General features: G+C 34.0%; 1 protein-coding gene across 7 annotated transcripts in view; it reads left to right on the forward strand.

The window, feature by feature from the left end:
* The window catches only part of LOC128994088 (zinc finger protein 708-like), a 38056-nt gene extending 19362 nt beyond the window's left edge, over positions 1-18694 (forward strand). For 2 of the 7 annotated variants that reach the window (XM_054418333.1, XM_054418336.1), the window contains 3 exons: positions 3231-3405; positions 11577-11751; positions 16433-18694. In XM_054418333.1, coding sequence (XP_054274308.1) covers positions 16717-18054 — 1338 coding nt within the window. In that variant the 5' untranslated portion in view covers positions 3231-3405; positions 11577-11751; positions 16433-16716 and the 3' untranslated portion in view covers positions 18055-18694. Of the gene's footprint in view, positions 1-1129; positions 1212-3230; positions 3406-4176; positions 4350-11576; positions 11752-13122; positions 13336-16432 lie in introns of those variants that run through there. The other 5 variants (XM_054418334.1, XM_054418337.1, XM_054418335.1 and 2 more) reach the window with 5 other exon arrangements.
* Positions 18695-21332: the final 2638 nt, after the last annotated feature.

The raw sequence follows: 21332 nt of genomic DNA on the forward strand, positions 1-21332 counted from the left end.
GGTAGGCCTACAGTTGGATTTTCTTTTAGCTAGAAGTGGTTGAGGTACCTATTTACATTCTTTCAAAATGTAAACATGGAAAATTTGCGCATGAGGCGTAGCCCAAGGGAAATATAAAAATTAAATGATATAATATTGCATTGTCATCCATTTGTGAGCTATGTTTCAAATTTCAAGTCTTTAGCTAATCAGGAACTTCATTTAAAATCGATATAAAAATTTTTTGAAAAGCGAGCATGTTTCAAGTTTCAAGTCTCTAGCTCATCGGGAAGTATCAAAATTTGCAAGAAAGCGAGATAATAAAAACAAGCCCATGGGGCGTAGCCCAAAGGAAATATGAAAATTGAATGATATAATGCATTGTCTTCCATTTGTGATTTTCAAGTCTCTAGCTCATCGGGAAGTTAGTATAAAATTGACTGCAACATTTGTACCGGACAAGAAAGCGAGCTAATAAAAACTCTTAAAATAAAAGTTACCTTACCTAACTGTTGGTTAAGTTAACCAACATCAACCAAGCTCTATTAATGTATATAATTTTTTTTATAAGAATCTACAAGCTACTAGTTTTAAACTCGTGTCAGACAAATTCTTTAAAATGGTTTACATCTTGACCTGTGATTACACTAATGATTTTCCCTACAATCCATATTGGTACCTGATGAAAAAGTACTGCATTGATTCAAGAGTCCCTGCAGGAATTCATTTTAACAGTGGGTGGCAGTCCTGTAATGAAAATATGTTACACTAAGGTTACAAATAATTGTTAATGCATTGTATATATTAGATCCATTCCGATTACACTAGTAGTAACCCTCCAATCCAAACTTGATTACACCAAACCCTAAGGGGTAGACAACATTGTTTGGATTAGCTGTTAATGAAGTAAAATCGCGTTAAACAATTTTAACAGTGTAGTAGGCCTACTCTGATGATCTGTTCTCAGATTTTCGTGTTCATGATATACGACAATTATTTGTAAAAACTCTTTTAGTCTTTATTAAGTCAAACAAAAACAACATTTTTACCAATTTGCAGCATAACTATTCTACAAGACATAGAATCAACTTTGGTTACCAATTTCCTAGATTAAATATAACCTCCCTAAAAAGTAACCCGTTTTTTATAGCCCATATCCTATATCGCAATCTTCTGCCACAAATCCTGCAGTAGGCTATGAGGAGAGCAGTGTTCTGGTGTACAAAAGAAAGGTGAGTACATGGCTTGCCAGCATTGGCCGGACAGCTGAATGAATGAATGAATGAAATAATATGTTTATTTTCCACATAATATACAGAATACAAAATACACACTTCTTAACGTTACAATTACAAAATATAAACTAAAACTACAATAAAAAGAAAAAGAAAAATTTCTGTACTAACATAATTGATTTTTCTTTTTAGAAAATCAGCAGACATAGGCAAGAGCTGCCTGTGCGTCCGCTGGGTTGCTAAAAAAAAATTAGTAAGGAAATCATAATGGAAACATTTGAAAATTAAATAATTGTTACTTAAAAAATATTAGTTTAGGGATATACGAATAATAAAATGCATTAAAAATATATAACAAAATGAAATAAAGTTTTAATCAGGTGGGGGCAACGGTTCCTGCTGGCCTAGGGTGGAGGGGGGGGGCAGGGTCGGGTCAAGCGCGCCGGTAATCAGCTGTGATGATAACGTCGGCCTCATCTATACCGAGCCTGAAGAGAAATTCCTTAACTCTTAGTTTGAAAACATTAAGGGAAGGCGATTCAAAAAGCTTATCGTTACTAAAATGAGAACATATATTTCGATAGAGTATATTAGAAATATAGAAAGAGTTCGTTTTAGAGAAAGTATAATTTATTTGAAGTGAAGATATGCCTACTCGTGTGGAGTAACGGGTACTATGAGAGTGAGTTTTTCCTTGAAATATATTAGTATGATTTTTAAAGATGTTTATTAATAAACTCTTAATGAATAACTGTCGAATAGTGAGAATAGACAATTCCTCAAACTACTTTTACAGCTACTGAGGCGCTGGTAAAATCTCCATATAATTAAGCTCATTAGAAGAAAAAAAACGTAAACATGTTAGTAAACTGCTGAGACAGTGGCATTGTAGCTACATCTTTCAGTTGCTAATTTGAATCTTTGGTTACATTTAGAAAATTCTACTCTTAAATTACTTATTGTGGTATTTTGTCCTAATTTGGTACATATTAACTTCTAAATGACGTTTTTATTTAATATTTACTTATTTTTAAGGTATATTCACCCAGAAAATTGTTATACATGTTTTAATTACACAAATAAAATTATTTTATATCCACAAAGTAACAGATATTGTTTTTTTTTACAGATTTAGAACTCTTTTTCCGCACACGGGCTTATGCCTATGCGGAAAAATATATTTCTTTATAATGTGTATCTGTGTATTGTATTGTTTAACTTATGGAAATAAACAATTTGACTTTGAGTATTTTTTTTTTAAATGGTCGCTTGTAGCTCCCATAATGATTACAGTCATCTACCGTGAACTGACACCGTGATTGTTTCATTTTACCATTCAACAACCTTTAAAGACAACCAAATGACTGCTGTTAACGAATGGACACTTGCCCATAGGCTGTTAGTGGTTATTCAAAATTTCCCAGTTCCAAAAAAATGAATGTATTTACAGCTTACAGACCTTTCCTTATCTTCATAGTTCTCTTACATTTCTCAGTTTCTTAGTGGCTGGACACCCTAAAGTTTTAGTTATAGGTGTAATCTTTGGTTATAGTGTTTCTTTGGTCTAAAATAGGCACAGCAAGTTTTCTCCGCGACAGGATACTCGGATTTGAGGTGTTTTCAAAGTTGTGCATGACGGAAAATCCCTGATTTTGAGTCATTTTGATATTCTTGAGCTTGTAGAAATGATTAAAATATTGTAAATTAATTGTTTAACCCATGTGAACGGATTAATACATGTTTTTAATTAGGTATGATCTTTTTCAGAAGAGAAAATAGATGATTTCAGACTTATACAGTTATTGTCATTGATATACATTAGTTCTTATAAAAAGAAATCTATTTTAATCGCATGAAATCAAATTAAGATTGATGTTCAGGCATATCCAGATAATCCCTGATACAATACTTTGAAGAACCGTTCTAAATCGTTTCTTTCCCCTACGCAAAATTAATTAGTGGTAATTAATTTGTTCAAAAGTAGAATTTAAATTATATTGAATATTTTTGTTGTAGGTTGAGACAGTCAAAGGAATCAAAACAACAGAATATATTTATTTAAAAATTTATATAGGACAATAGAAGAATACAAACACACGAGAGAAAAAAAGATTATCACTCAAGTATATTGAAAATAAGCACAGACACAGCAAGATTTGACTACGAGAAGATTCAATGTTGAATGAGAGAGGTATCATGTATCCTACAAACAATATTACTATTTAAAATACATACAAACCACTCTGATTTGTTGAGTTTATTGATTAGTTACTAGATTTATGTGATAAGTTACACGGAAATAAAAAGTGCAAGAGTAGAAATGTTAACTCACACTAAAAATTTTCCCAACTATTACAATTGTCCAATATGTGAGCAATCCTGTTCAACTCTATCCGCAATGAAGGTTCATATACTATATCACACGGGAGAGCGGCCCTTTAAATGTTTGATATGTGAAAAAACCTTTTTCAAACAATATAAAGTAAAGATACATTTATTGGTTCACACAGGAGAGAGACCTTATAAGTGTACTACATGTGGAAAATCCTTTACTTCTAACAGCGATATAAAGAGACATATTGCAAGTGTTCATACAGGAGAGAGACCTTATAAGTGCATTACATGTGGAAAATCCTTTGCAGACAAACGTAATATGAAGAAACATTTATTGCTTCATTCAGGAGAGATACCTTATAAGTGCATTACATGTGGAAAATCCTTTGCAGACAAAGGTAATATGAAGAAACATTCATTGGTTCATACAGGAGAGAGACCTTACAAGTGCTCTACATGTGGAAAATCTTTTACAACCTTAGGCAGTATGAAGACACATTCATTGGTTCATACAGGAGAGAGACCTTACAAGTGCTCTACATGTGGTAAAACCTTTGCATCCAAACGCAATATGAAGAGACATTCATTGGTCCATACAGGAGAGAACCCTGAATAAGGTGCACTTAATCAGTGGTGTAACAAACTTTTACGGGCCCCCCTGCAAACTTATTTTTTGGGCTCCCCTCTCATGAGTTATTTTTAGACCATCGATACAACATAATCAAACGCCCTCCCCCTCCTCCTAGAGTTATTTTTGGACCACCGATACAATGATCAAACAGATTAATCATAAAAAGAGTGGTAAGTAAATTATGAAAAAAATATTAAATTAAAAATTAAAACATTAAATTATGGGTTATGTCATGTCCATAAAGGGGTGTGTTAAGTATTTCAGTCGTGGTTTGATGAAAGTGTTACATCACTACATCATTATATACCTTATTTTCCATCCGTCTATCAGAATGTTTATATCAAGGAGGTTAAAAATTTTACATTTTATAAATTTTTATTACCCTGATAATTAGACTAATTCGTTAATTACAAGGAAAATGTGGTTCGAATTCCCCTGTTAACCCCCTTAGTTGCCTTTTGCTGTATTGGCTAGGCTATTAATTAACATCTGTGTCTATAAATGTCGGACTTAGTCCCTTTCAAAACTAAAAGGTTGGACTACTCATCCTACACTCATCTCCATTAATTCTTGGCTTAAAATACAGTACCTACATTGGTATGGTCGCCGTTTCAAAGTAAAGTATTAAAGTCAAACAATCAATTATTTAAGATGGGGACGCCACTAGTGTGTATTTTAACTCAAATATGACTGAAGGGTGGGAAAGTATTAATTAATTTATTAGGTTAGTTTAATCTTTAGTTATAATTAACTCATACACTAAAAGCTGGTTAATTTAATATATTGACGTACTTTTATCACTGGCTAAAATAGCCCATTGCATTTTTATTTTATCTTTGTATGGATGTCAAGCGTCTTATTACGTTGTAAGCGTTTATCTTAAAACACATGTCTTTAATAGTATGTTTTCTGTGGTATTGGTTAATTGTGAGGTAAAATAAGATATGGGTTAACAAACAAAGTCAGTAGAGTAGCAGTACATTGTATTTAACAACATGCAATCAATATTAGGACAAAACCAAAATGTAAAATAATACAATAATAAAAGCCCCAGCCAACGTTCATGACTCCAGGCTCCAAAGTAACAAAATGTTTGCAGACGACATAAGCAGTATTTCTCGGTGACGAAAGTAAGATTGCATAATAATCAAAGACCCACGTTATAACACGTTAAAATTTGTCACCCTAGTTCGTTATCACTGAAGAGGCCTAACAAAATTAAACGATAACTGATAACAACATATTATTAATAACATCAATGTTTTTACTTGTTCAATACAATTATTGAATTATTGATAATACATTTAAATAAGAATGAACTCCAATTTTTCGGCCCCACTCGTTTCACGGGCCTCTCTGCTCACTGTTTCCCGCCCACCGGTTTGCGGGCCCCCTCAGCTCCCGGGCCCCCCCGCATCGCGGGCCCTGCGGGCCCTTCTGTTACGCCACTGCACTTAATGCATAAACTCCTTTACAACCAAAAGCGATATGAAGACACATTCATTGGTTCATATAGGAGAGAGACCTTACAAGTGCTCTACATGTGGAAAATCCTTTACAACCTTAGACAGAATAAAGAAACATTCATTGGTTCATACAGAAGAGAGACCTTACAAGTGCTCTACATGTGGAAAATCCTTTACAACCTTAGACAGAATAAAGAAACATTCATTTGTTCATACAGGAGAGAGACCGCACAAGTGCTCTACATGTGGAAAATCCTTTACAACCTTAGACAGAATAAAGAAACATTCATTGGTTCATACAGGAGAGAGACCGCACAAGTGCTCTACATGTAGAAAATCCATTACAACCTTAGACAGAATAAAGAAACTTTCATTTGTTCATACAGGAGAGAGACCGCACAAGTGCTCTACATGTGGAAAATCCTTTACAACCTTAGACAGAATAAAGAAACATTCATTTGTTCATACAGGAGAGAGACCGCACAAGTGCTCTACATGTGGAAAATCCTTTACAACCTTAGACAGAATAAAGAAACATTCATTTGTTCATACAGGAGAGAGACCGCACAAGTGCTCTACATGTGGAAAATCCTTTACAACCTTAGACAGAATAAAGAAACATTCATTTGTTCATACAGGAGAGAGACCGCACAAGTGCTCTACATGTGGAAAATCCTTTACAACCTTAGACAGAATAAAGAAACATTCATTTGTTCATACAGGAGAGAGACCGCACAAGTGCTCTACATGTGGAAAATCCTTTACAACCGTAGACAGAATAAAGAAACATTCATTTGTTCATACAGGAGAGAGACCGCACAAGTGCTCTACATGTGGAAAATCCTTTACAACCTTAGACAGAATAAAGAAACATTCATTTGTTCATACAGGAGAGAGACCGCACAAGTGCTCTACATGTGGAAAATCCATTACAACCTTAGACAGAATAAAGAAACTTTCATTGGTTCATACAGGAGAGAGACCGCACAAGTGCTCTACATGTGGAAAGTCCTTTACAACCTTAGGAATTATGAAGAAACATTCATTGGTTCATACAGGAGAGAGACCTTACAAGTTCTCTACATGTGGAAAATCCTTTACAACCAAAAGCGATATGAAGACACATTCATTGGTTCATACAGGGGAGAGACCTTATAAGTTTACTAAATGTGAAATATCCTTTACATATATTGCTGGTATAAAGAGTCATATTGCAAGGGTCCTTACAGGAGAGAGACCTTATAAGTGCACCACATATGGAAAATCCTTTGCTACCAAAAACAAAACGAAGACACATTCATTGGTTCATACAAGGGAGAGACTTAGTGCAATAATTGAATTAAATGAAAAATCCTTTACAGCCAACGACCAAATGAAGATGTGGATGTGGATTGCAATACTGAATATTGTTTTGTATGTTCATTAGAAAATGTACATATACATTGTGAATTCTTTCTGTTGCTCTGGGCTAGTAATTATTTAATTTTACTATAGGATATATTGTTTATTTACAGGCTTTATACCTTATTGTAAAGACGTATTAACATGGAAATCATCGTGTTATTTGGGAAAGTAAAGAAAATCATCAGAGTTGTTTGTTTTACATACCATAATTCACCTGCCAAAGAGTGAATTGTGTTTTATATGCATTAAGAATTGATAAAGAGACTTAAAAAATTAGTGTGCGGGGATATCATTTTAAATCAAATAAATAATCATTCTCTGTCGCTGACTAAGTTAATTTCCATTTGTAAACTACTGTAAATACTGAAAATACTGTAAACTACTTGTACTTTGTGCATTTTAAACTACTTCATAAACTTGTCATAGGTAGTCCCTGAGTGAAAATTTAAAAACGTACGTTTTCATGTCCCTGGCCTTTTACTTCGTAGATACTGGATTTGTAGTTTATTATTATGTGTTTTAATATTTTTTGGGACGGGGGCAACATGTTACACACATTTATTTAGTTTTAAATAGGTTCTAGGTATTTTTTTCGTATTTTTAAAGTCTCGAAATTCACGACCATGACGTGTCCCTAGGGTACATTTTCCAACTTTCACGCTGTTTTTAGACTAATTATTCATGCCGAAATATATAAAGTCATATTTTTATGTTATCAATGGTTATTAAACTTACAAAAAAGGAGTATATTATAATTTTATTGTCATTGCAGACTGACTACCATGACAAAATAAGTCTGTCCCTCGATTTGGCGTCACGACCATTTGGGAAAATTTTTCAACTTTGGAGCAAGACAGTGGCAAGCCTGGCGTCGATGGAGTCAGTTGGTTTTAGAGACTAGTTCGGGGTGTACGTCAGGATTGTAGTGCCGGTCGTTTTGAGTTGAAAGGAGGAATTACAAGATTAATAAAGGAAAGATTGTGTTTTTTGTAATTTTGGTGTGTCCATGACCGTACGTAGTCATTCGATGAAGTAGACAAGGTGTTAATTTTTGTTTATAAGATATTTCAATTGCTAGATCAACCTAGAAGTCCACTTTGTATCCTCGAACATGAGGTGCAGGGCTACCGCCAGAACAGAGCCAAATAACACGTAATTTCACGACCAAAGTTTCACGACCATCGCGGTTTTTTTCACGACCAATCCAGCCTTATGGATTATAGTGAGTTTGGTCGTGACAATAACTTTAATATAATTGTAAATTGAACAGTTTAGTTCAATTGAAACACATAGTTTTACTATAACTAACAGTATAATTGAAGATTGTTTGGAAAGATTTAGATTATTCCAGACAATTCACGACCGTACCGCTTGTCCCTGACCATCACGTTTATGATTTCTATCATAAAAATTTCAAAAATTAAAATATCGTCATATTTCAATGTTTTATACACAAAAGAAGCACACCTCTATACAAACATAACGATTTTTCGGGTCTCAGGTAAGTTTTTTCGGAGTTATACAAACTTAAAAAGATTTTATTGGCTTTTTTCTATTTTTTGAGTTTTTTAAATTTTTTTCTAGAAAGACCAAATATACCAAAAGCTCAGTGACCTTTTTATTGTATAATGGTCATAAAAGTAAATTAGTTTATAGCAAAACATAGTTATAAAAATAATATTAACTATTTTTAATATTCATTTAAACGTCCGTTATGGTCGTGACAGGATTTTGTGTTTTTCTACTAAAGATGCTCTTTAAAAAGAAAACTACCAAAGATATTGCGTTACCATGGAAATTTTATGAAACTTAAAATGTTAATGAAATAAAAATAATAATAAAAGTTTTGAAAAAAGGGGAAAAAAATTTGCAAAGTGCTTTTCCTGAAAACGTACGTTTTTAAATTTTCACTCCCCTATTAAGAATTTAGGTTTCCTCAACAGAATAAGAAATCGTTTTATTAATATGTTAATACTATAGTATGGTATAAAATAAATACAGGGTGAGTTTTAAATGAGTTCCCCCCCCCCTACTTTTTTCTACATTTCTTAAGATATCATCTCCGGACCACGTCAGATCATCGTAGAGTAGTAAGTACTTCATTTTGACTGGGTATACATTTTTGGCCGCCATCTTGGATCCGCCATATTGGATACAAAGTTTTTTTTTCAAATGTAAAGGTAAGGTTGTGACCCATTATTTCAAACAAGAACTTTACTCTGATTACAATGCCGCAATTAGTTTTTAAATATATTGATCCGTTCAAAAGTTATGAGGACTCTTTATACCTTTATTTTTAGCCCATTTTAACATTGTGCATTTACAAACCAAGGCCATAATCTCAAAATTGTATTAGATAAAGATAAGTATACACCACCATTCGTTGTCGAACTATTTTCACTTGGTTATGACGGATATAATTTTTTCGGCCGCCATCTTGGATCCGCCATTTTGAAATGTGACAAATTAATCTAAATATGAAGGTGGTGTTGTGACCCATCATTTTGAGGTACTTTTTTATGCTGAACTCAATGCTGCAATAGGCTTTTCATTTGCATGTTTGGTTTTTGAAATATTGAAATTTTAAATAAGAGAATTTTAATATTTCATCAAGAAAGCTTGATAACCAAAAACGGATTGCGGCATTAAGCTCAGTACAAAAAAGTAGTTCAAAATGATGGGTCACAACACCACCTTCATATTTTAATTAATTGATCACTTTTCAAAATGGCGGATCCAAGATGGCGGCAGAAAAAATTACATCCGTCATAACCAAGTGAAAATAGGTTGCCACGAATGGTGGTGTATACTTATCTTTATCTAGCACTATTTTGAGATTATGGTCTTAGTTTGTAGATGCACAATGTTAAAATGGGCTAAAAATAAAGTTATAAAAAGTCCTCATAACTTAAGAACGGATCAATATTTTTAAAAACAAATTGCGGCATTGTAATCAGCGTAAAATTCTAGTTTTGAAATAATGGGTCACAACCCTACCTTTACATTTGAAAAAAAAAACTTTGTATCCAATATGGCGGATCTAAGATGGCGGCCAAAAATGTATACCCAGTCAAAATGAAGTACTTACTACTCTACATCTACAATGATCTGATGTGGTCCGGAGTTGATATCTTAAGAAATGTAGAAAAAGTAGGGGGGAAACTCATTTAAAACTCACCCTGTATATTTTCCAAATTTAATCAAAACCGTCCATAAAAAACTCATCAGCACATTACGTTATTCGGTCCAATGCCGATTTGAGTAACCAATTGAAATCAATCACTACTACCATCTTTCATGTATCATGTAAAAACGGTATTTAAGAATAAATATACATATTTCAAGGGTTATGATGTGTATTTTTATTTACTTTCCATATCCCTAAAAAGCAAATAGTAACAGTTTAATTTCTCTACATAAACAGGTTATTTTTTAATTTCTCTTTAGCCTGTAACTGGTAGAATATTTTAAAGAATAAGTAACAAGCTCTAACAGATCAAATTATGGTATAAATAATATAAAATTATATAAACAAATAGGTAGAAGACGTAGATAGACCTTCGTCATTGGGGGGGGGGGGGGGGGTATAAGGGCATCTGGCGTCCAGGGGTCCTCCCCTAGAAAAATTAACTTTTCTAAACACTATCTTTAATCATTTATACATAAAATTTATATCTGGTATTTATGAAATTAGATTGAGTGTTTCAGTTGTAGGAAGCTTAGTTTTTTATTACATTTATTTTTAAAATACTGTACATAGGCCTTCGATATATAATCAAATTAATCTTTACGTTTTTTAATCCTTGGGTTAGCCGAGGAATGACCTCTACTGCCATAGCACAAAGACACCCACAATTATCCTGAGTCACAAACAAGGGAGTCTAAAAATGCAGACAATCCAAATATCGGAACATATTTCTCAAGTTCTGTGGTCGCTGATCGAACCTAATCATCTAAAAATTACCTATACTCAATTGCTTATGTAAGGTATTGTTATGTTGTATTAATAGTCAAAGCTAATATTCGAACCTCGAGCTTTACCCCCTTTTATTTAAAGAGGTAAAAAAATCATTTTTCAGGCTATGTCTAGTGGTTAAAATAGTAAAGTTTTCTCCACAACGGGGGTTTCGGATTTGAGGGGTTTGTATTTGTATTGTATGTATTGCTCATGACTATTGGTTAGCGGTATTTAATTTTCAATGTTGTGCATGACGGCAAATCCCTGATTTTGAATCATTATGATTTTCTTGAGCTTGTAGAAATGATTTAAGTATTGTAAATTAACTGTTTAACCCATGCGAACGGATAAATACATGTTTTTAATTAGGTATGATATTTTCCTAAAAAAATATATTTTTAACGCATGAAAACAAATTAAGATTGATGTTCAGGCATATCCAGATAATCCCTGATATGATACTTTGAAGAACCGTTCTAAATCGTTTCTTTCCCCTACGCAAAATTAATTACTAGTAATTAATTTGTTCAAAAGTAGAATTTTAATTATATTGAATATTTTTGTTGTAGGTTGAGAAAGTCAAAGGAATCAAAACAACAGAATATATTTATTTAAAAATTTATATAGGACAATAGAAGAATACAAACACAAGAGAGAAAAAAAGATTATCACTCAAGTATATTGAAAATAAGCACAGACACAGCAAGATTTGACCACGAGAAGATTTAATGTTGAATGAGAGAGGTATCATGTATCCTACAAACAATGTTACTATTTAAAATACATACAAACCACTCTGATTTGTTGAGTTTATTGATTAGTTACTAGATTTTTGTGATAAGTTACACTGAAATAAAAAGTGCAAGACTAGAAATGTTAACTCACATTAAAAATTTTCCCAACTATTACAATTGTCCAATATGTGAGCAATCCTGTTCAACTCTATCCGCAATGAAGGTTCATATACTATATCACACAGGAGAGAGACCTTACAAGTGCTCTACATGTGGAAAATCCTTTACAGATAAAGGCAGTATGAAGAGACATTCATTGGTTCATACAGGAGAGAGACCTTACAAGTGCTCTACATGTGGTAAAACCTTTGCAAACAAAAATAATATGAAGAGACATTCATTGGTTCATTCAGGAGAGAGACCTTACAAGTGCTCTACATGTGGTAAAACCTTTGCAAACAAAAATAATATGAAGAGACATTCATTGGTTCATACAGAAGAGAGACCTTACAAGTGCTCTACATGTGGTAAAACCTTTGCAAACAAAAATAATATGAAGAGACATTCATTGGTTCATACAGGAGAGAGACCTTACAAGTGCTCTACATGTGGAAAATCCTTTACAGATAAAGGTAGTATGAAGAGACATTCATTGGTTCATACAGGAGAGAGACCTTACAAGTGCTCTACATGTGGTAAAACCTTTGCAACCAAACGCAATATGAATAGACATTCATTGGTCCATACTGGAGAGAGCCCTTAAAAAGGTGCACTTCATGCAAATATCCTTTACAACCAAAAGCGATATGAAGACACATTCATTGGTTCATACAGGGGAGAGACCTTGCAAGTGCTCTACATGTGGAAAATCCTTTGCAGATAAAGGCAGTATGAAGAGACATTCATTGGTTCATACAGGAGAGAGACCTTACAAGTGCTCTACTTGTGGAAAATCGTTTACAAACAAACGCGATATGAAGACACATTCATTGGTTCATACAGTAGATAGACCTTACAAGTGCTCTACATGTGGAAAATCCTTTACAACCTTAGCCAATATGAAGAGACATTCATTGGTTCATACAGGAGAGAGACCTTACAAGTGCTCTAAATGTGGAAAATCCTTTGCAGACAAAGGCAGTATGAAGACTCATACATTGGTTCATACAGGGGAGAGACCTTATAAGTTTACTAAATGTAAAATATCCTTTACATATAATGCTGTTTTAAAGAATCATATTGCAAGGGTCCATACAGGAGAGAGACCTTATAAGTGCATACAATCAAACGCGATATGAGGATACATTCATTGGTTCATACAATAGATAGACCTTACAAGTGCTCTACATGTGGTAAAACATTTGCAACCAAATGCAATATGAAGACACATTCATTCGTTCATACGGGAGAGAGACCTTACAAGTGCTCTACATATGGAAAATCCTTTGCTACCAAAAGCAAAACGAAGACACATTCATTGGTTCATACAAGGGAGAGACCTTATAAGTGCAATAATTAAATTAAATGAAAAATCCTTTACAACCAACGGCGAAATGAAGATGTGGATCTGGATTGCAATACTAAATATTGTTTTGTATGTTCATTAGAAAATGTACATATACATTGTGAATTCTTTCTGTTGCTCTGGGCTAGTAATTATATAATTTTACTATAGGATACTAGCTGACCCGGCGAACTTCGTATCGCCTAAGTTATAGGTTTCTCCTAAGACAGACCGACCCGGCAGACGTTGTCTTGCCTTTGACTATTTATAATTTAAGTACCGTTACGTTTAATTTTCAAGATGATCTCGTTCGCATCGCTCAATCACGTCCTGGTTGAAGTTCGTTCGCTACGCTCACTCACCTTTAGGTTGGAGCTCGTTCGCTACGCTCACTCACCTTTAGGTTGGAGCTCGTTCGCTGCGCTCACTTGCCTTCAGGTTAGATGTTCGCATCGCTCAATCACGTCCTGGTTGAAGTTCGTTCACTACGCTCACTCACCTTTGGATTGGAGCTCGTTCGCTACGCTCACTCACCTTTTGGTTGCAAATTAGCTGTTGTCATAAATGTAAAAGAAATAATAGTGCTGCACCCTGTTGGTAATCCTTGTAACTTTAATGCTATTGAACATCATAGAACAGAACCAACTTGTTTAATTGAAACAGCTGTTAAGATTCATTAATTCCATTTCTCATAAGGTTAACATGGGAAACTCCAGAGCCACTGGGGCGGAGCCCTTTTAAGAATTTCGAAACGGGAAATAGTTTACGTCCGATTCGCATACCTACAGAATTTACACACCAAATTTCATAACGATCGGTGAAGTCGTTCCGGAGGAGTTTGCAGACAAACACTGTGACACGAGAATTTTATATATTAGATATTGTTTATTTACAGACTTGATACCTTATTGTAAAGAGGTATTACCATGGAAATCATCAAGTTATTTGGAAAAGTAAAGAAAATCATCAGAGTTGTTTGTTTTACATACCATAATTCACCTGCCAAAGAGGTGAATTGTGTTTTTTATAAGCATTAAGAAATGATAAAGAGACTTAAAAAAATTGTGTGCGGGGATATCAATTTAAATCTAATGAATAATTATTCTCTGTCGCTGACTAAGCTAATTTCCATTTGTGAACTACTGTAAATACTGAAAATACTGTAAATACTGTAAACTACTAGTCACAGAGATAATGCTCTGTGACTACTTGTACTTTGTGCATTATAAACTACTTCAAAAACTTGTCATAGTTAGTCCCTATTAAGAATTTAGGTTTGCTCAACAGAATAAGAAATTGTTTTATTAATATATTAATACTATAGTATGGTATAAAATAAATATATTTTCAAAATTTAATCAAAACCTTCCATAAAAAACTCATCAGCACATTACGTTATTCGGCCTGATGACGATTTGAGTAACAAAACAAAATAAATCACTACTACCATCTTTCATGTATTTACCATCTTTTTAAAAAGTATGAGTTTAAATACATACATATTTCAAGTGTTATTAGGTGTATTTATATTTACTTTCCATATCCCTAAACAAGCAAATAATAACATTTTAGTTTCACTCCATAGTACATTTAATACACTATACCTTTAGATCCACAGGATCAACTGCAAAACGTAGGCTGTCCAAGGTCAGTGAGGACGCCGGAGAACGTGGAGTGAGTGCGACAAGCTGTGCTAACAAGCCCGCATTGTGTATCATGCACTTGCTCCACGTTCTCCGACGTCCTCACTGACCTTGGACGGCCTGTAGGCCTACGTTTTGCAGTTGATCCTGTGGATCTAAAGGTATCCACCCACAATTTGATGGTGTTTCGGGATGGGATAGGTTCCCCACCAGCCACATTAAAATACCTACGAAACTTACGTTGCGTATCAACAACAGAATCGCCACTTTTGAAATACGCCTCAACGACAAACGCGCGATGTATACCGGTCCACTGCTCAATGGCAACTGAAATGGGGGCACTTGGCCTTGAGAATGAGCCGCTGCCCACCCCTCCACTCGGCTGCCGGACTGTACTCGCTTGAAAACCGTCAGATATTTCTGCCGCTCCCTGTATATACAGTTTATTTTTTTAAAAATTTTGTAGCCTGTGACTGGTTCTTATTTTAAGGAATAAGAGCTAACAGATAAAATGACAGTATGAATAATATAAAATTATTTAAACAAATAGGTAGACGTAAATAGACCTTATTCATGAGGGGGTCTGGTTATCTGTCTGTAATAGCCTTCAGTAAAAACCCGTCCAGGGGTCCTCCCCCAGAAAAATTAACTTCTCTAAACACTATCTTTAAGCATTTATATATAAAATTTATATCTGGTATACTAATAATATGCAAAACAATTGTTTAATTTTTTTGTTTAAGAATTCAAGTTGAGTGTTTCAGTTGTTGGAAGCTTAGTTTTTTATTACATTTATTTACAAAATACATAGGTCTTCGATATATAATCAAATTCATCTTTACGTTTTTAATCCTTGGGTTGGCCGGGGGAATCGCCTTTACTGCCATAGCACAAAGACACCCAAAATTATCCTGAGTTGCAAACAAGGGAGTCTAAAATTGCAGACAATCCAAATATCGGAACATATTCCTCAAGTTCTGTGGTCGCTGATCGAACCTAATCATCTAAAAATTACCTAAACTCAATTGCTTATGAAAGGTATTGTTATGTTGTATTAATAGTCAAAGCTAATATTCGACCCTTGAGCTTTATCCCCTTTAAAGAGGTAAAAAAATCATTTTTCAGGCTATGTCTAGTGGTTAAAATAGTGAAGTTTTCTCCGCAACGGGGGTTTCGGATTTGAGGGGTTTGTATTGGTTAGCGGGATTTAATTTTCAATGTTGTGCATGACGGCAAATCCCTGATTTTGAATCATTATGATTTTCTTGAGCTTGTAGAAATGATTTAAGTGTTGTAAATTAACTGTTCAACCCATGCGAACGGATAAATACATGTTTTTAATTAAGTATGATATTTTCCTAAAAAAATATATTTTTAACGCATGAAAACAAATTAAGATTGATGTTCAGGCATATCCAGATAATCCCTGATATGATACTTTGAAGAACCGTTCTAAATCACTTCTTTCCCCTACGCAAAATTAATTACTGGTAATTAATTTGTTCAAACTAGAATTTAAATTATATTGAATATTTTTGTTGTAGGTTGAGACAGTCAAAGGAATCAAAACAACAGAAAATATTTATTTAAGAATTTATATAAGACAATAGAAGAATACAAAAAGACGAGAGAAAAAGAATTATCACTCAAGTGTATTGAAAATAAGCACAGGCACAGCAAGATTTGACTACGAGAAGATTTAATGTTGAATGAGAGATTAGCCTATCATGAGGTTAGCCTACAAACAATGTTACTATTTAAAATACATACAAACCACTCTGATTTGTTGAGTTTATTGATTAGTTACTAGATTTATGTGATAAACTGCATGGAAATAAAAAGTGCAAGAGTAGAAATGTTAACTCACACTAAACATTTTCTCAACTATTACAAGTGTCCAATATGTGAGCAACGCTGTACAACTCTATACACAATGAAGGTTCATATATTACATCACACAGGAGAGCGGCCCTTTAAATGTTTAATATGTGAAAAAACCTTTTTCAAACAAAATCAAGTAAAAGAACATTTATTGGTTCATACAGGAGAGAAACCTTACAAGTGCACTACATGTGGAAAATCCTTTGCACAAATGGGCACTATGAAGACACATACATTGATTCATACAGGAGAGAGACCTTACAAGTGCTCTACATGTGGAAAATCCTTTGCACAAATGGGCACTATGAAGACACATACATTGATTCATACAGGAGAGAGACCTTACAAGTGCTCTACATGTGGAAAATCCTTTGCACAAATGGGCACTATGAAGACACATACATTGATTCATACAGGAGAGAGACCTTACAAGTGCTCTACTTGTGGAAAATCCTTTACAATCAAACACGATATGAAGATACATTCATTGGTTCATACAAAAGATAGACCTTACAAGTGCTCTACATGTGGTAAAACCTTTGCAGTCAAAGGTAATATGAAGAAACATTTATTGGTTCATACAGGAGAGAGACCATACAAGTGCTCTACATGTGGAAAATCCTTTACACAAATAAGCAGTATGAAGACACATTCATTGATTCATACAGGAGAGAGACCTTACAAGTGCTCTACTTGTGGAAAATCCTTTACAATCAAACGCGATATGAAGATACATTCATTGGTTCATACAATAGATAGACCTTACAAGTGCACTACATGTGGAAAATCCTTTGCAGTCAAAGGTAATATGAAGAAACATTTATTGGTTCATACAGGAGAGAGACCTTACAAGTGCTCTACATGTGGTAAAACCTTTGCAGACAAAGGTAATATGAAGACACATTCATTCGTTCATACAGGAGTGAGACCTTATAAGTGCTCTACTTGTGGAAAATCCTTTACAATCAAACGTGATATGAGGATACATTCATTGGTTCATACAATAGATAGACCTTACAAGTGCTCTACATGTGGTAAAACATTTGCAACCAAATGCAATATGAAGAGACATTTATTGGTTCATACAGGAGAGAGACCTTACAAGTGCTCTACATGTGGAAAATCCTTTACAACTAAAAGCTATATGAAGACACATTCATTCGTTCATACGGGAGAGAGACCTTACAAGTGCTCTACATGTGGAAAATCCTTTACAACTAAAAGCTATATGAGGACACATTCATGGGTCCATACAGGAGAGAGGCCTTATAAGTGCAATAATTGAATTAAATGAAAAATCCTTTACAACCAACGGCGAAATGAAGATGTGGATCTGGATTGCATTACTGAATATTGTTTTGTATGTTCATTAGAAAATATACATATACATTGTGAATTCTTTCTGTTGCTCTGGGCTAGTAATTATATAATTTTATTTTACTATAGGATATATTGTTTATTTACAGGCTTTATACCTTATTGTAAAGAGGTATTTAAATGGAAATCATCGAGTTATTTGGAAAAGTAAAGAAAATCATCAGAGTTGTTTGTTTTACATACCATAATTCACCTGCCAAAGAAGTGAATTGTGTTTTTTATAAGCATTAAGAAATGATAAAGAGACTTAAAAAATTTGTGTGCGGGGATATCAATTTAAATCTAATAAATAATCATTCTCTGTCGCTGACTAAGCTAATTTCCATTTGTGAACTACTGTAAATACTGAAAATACTGTAAATACTGTAAACTACTAGTCACAGAGCATATGCTGTGTGACTACTTGTACTTTGTGCATTATAAACTACTTCATAAACTTGTCATAGTTAGTCCCTATCAAGAATTTAGGTTTCCTCAACAGAATAAGAAATCATTTTATTAATATGTTAATTACTATAGTATGGTATGAAATAAATATATTTTCAAATTTAATCAAAACCGTCAATAAAAAACTTATCAGCACATTACGTTATTCGGCCTGATGACGATTTGAGTAACAAAACAAAATCAATCACTACTACCATCTTTCATGTATTTACCATCTTGTTAAAAAGTATGAGTTTAAATACATACATATTTCAAGTGTTATTAGGTGTATTTATATTTACTTTCCATATCCCTAAACAAGCAAATAATAACATTTTAGTTTCACTCCATAGTACATTTAATACACTATACCTTTAGATCCATAGGATCAACTGCAAAACGTAGGCCGTCCAAGGTCAGTGAGGACGCCGGAGAACGTGGAGTGAGTGCGACAAGCTGTGCTAACAAGCCCGCATTGTGTATCATGCACTTGCTCCACGTTCTCCGACGTCCTCACTGACCTTGGACAGCCTGTAGGCCTACGTTTTGCAGTTGATCCTGTGGATCTAAAGGTATCCACCCACAATTTGATGGTGTTTCGGGATGGGATAGATTCCCCACCAGCCACATTAAAATACCTACGAAACTTACGTTGCGTATCAACAACAGAATCGCCACTTTTGAAATACGCCTCAACGACAAACGCGCGATGTATACCGGTCCACTGCTCAATGGCAACTGAAATGGGGGCACTTGGCCTTGAGAATGAGCCGCTGCCCACCCCTCCACTCAGGCTGCCGGACTGTACTCGCTTGAAAACCGTCAGATATTTCTGCCGCTCCCTGTATATACAGTTTATTTTTTTAAAAATTTTGTAGCCTGTGACTGGTTCTTATTTTAAGGAATAAGAGCTAACAGATAAAATGACAGTATGAATAATATAAAATTATTTAAACAAATAGGTAGACGTAAATAGACCTTATTCATGAGGGGGTCTGGTTATCTGTCTGTAATAGCCTTCAGTAAAAACCCGTCCAGGGGTCCTCCCCCAGAAAAATTAACTTCTCTAAACACTATCTTTAAGCATTTATATATAAAATTTATATCTGGTATACTAATAATATGCAATACAATTGTTTAATTTTTTTGTTTATGAATTCAAGTTGAGTGTTTCAGTTGTTGGAAGCTTAGTTTTTTATTACATTTATTTACAAAATACATAGGTCTTCGATATATAATCAAATTCATCTTTACGTTTTTAATCCTTGGGTTGGCCGGGGGAATCGCCTTTACTGCCATAGCACAAAGACACCCAAAATTATCCTGAGTTGCAAACAAGGGAGTCTAAAATTGCAGACAATCCAAATATCGGAACATATTCCTCAAGTTCTGTGGTCGCTGATCGAACCTAATCATCTAAAAATTACCTAAACTCAATTGCTTATGAAAGGTATTGTTATGTTGTATTAATAGTCAAAGCTAATATTCGACCCTTGAGCTTTATCCCCTTTAAAGAGGTAAAAAAATCATTTTTCAGGCTATGTCTAGTGGTTAAAATAGTGAAGTTTTCTCCGCAACGGGGGTTTCGGATTTGAGGGGTTTGTATTGGTTAGCGGGATTTAATTTTCAATGTTGTGCATGACGGCAAATCCCTGATTTTGAATCATTATGATTTTCTTGAGCTTGTAGAAATGATTTAAGTGTTGTAAATTAACTGTTCAACCCATGCGAACGGATAAATACATGTTTTTAATTAAGTATGATATTTTCCTAAAAAAATATATTTTTAACGCATGAAAACAAATTAAGATTGATGTTCAGGCATATCCAGATAATCCCTGATATGATACTTTGAAGAACCGTTCTAAATCACTTCTTTCCCCTACGCAAAATTAATTACTGGTAATTAATTTGTTCAAACTAGAATTTAAATTATATTGAATATTTTTGTTGTAGGTTGAGACAGTCAAAGGAATCAAAACAACAGAAAATATTTATTTAAGAATTTATATAAGACAATAGAAGAATACAAAAAGACAAGAGAAAAAGAATTATCACTCAAGTGTATTGAAAATAAGCACAGGCACAGCAAGATTTGACTACGAGAAGATTTAATGTTGAATGAGAGATTAGCCTATCATGAGGTTAGCCTACAAACAATGTTACTATTTAAAATACATACAAACCACTCTGATTTGTTGAGTTTATTGATTAGTTACTAGATTTATGTGATAAACTACATGGAAATAAAAAGTGCAAGAGTAGAAATGTTAACTCACACTAAACATTTTCTCAACTATTACAAGTGTCCAATATGTGAGCAACGCTGTACAACTCTATACACAATGAAGGTTCATATATTACATCACACAGGAGAGCGGCCCTTTAAATGTTTAATATGTGAAAAAACCTTTTTCAAACAATATCAAGTAAAGATACATTTATTGGTTCACACAGGAGAGAGACCTTACAAATGCTCTTCATGTGGTATAACCTCTGCAACCAAAGGTAATATAAAGAAACATTCATTGATTCATACAGGAGAGAGACCTTACAAGTGCTCTACATGTGGAAAATCCTTTGCACAAATAAGCTGTATGAAGACACATTCATTGCTTCATACAGGAGAGAGACCTTACAAGTGCTCTACATGTGGTAAAACCTTTGCATTCAAAAGAAATATGAAGAATCATTCATTGGTTCATACAGGAGAGAGACCTTACAAGTGTTCTACATGTGGAAAATCCTTTGCAGACAAAG

This window comes from Macrosteles quadrilineatus, unplaced genomic scaffold, assembly GCF_028750875.1.
Source record: "Macrosteles quadrilineatus isolate MER2022 unplaced genomic scaffold, UCM_ALF_1.0 Scaffold_5__1_contigs__length_97177068, whole genome shotgun sequence".
Lineage (NCBI taxonomy): Eukaryota > Metazoa > Arthropoda > Insecta > Hemiptera > Cicadellidae > Macrosteles > Macrosteles quadrilineatus.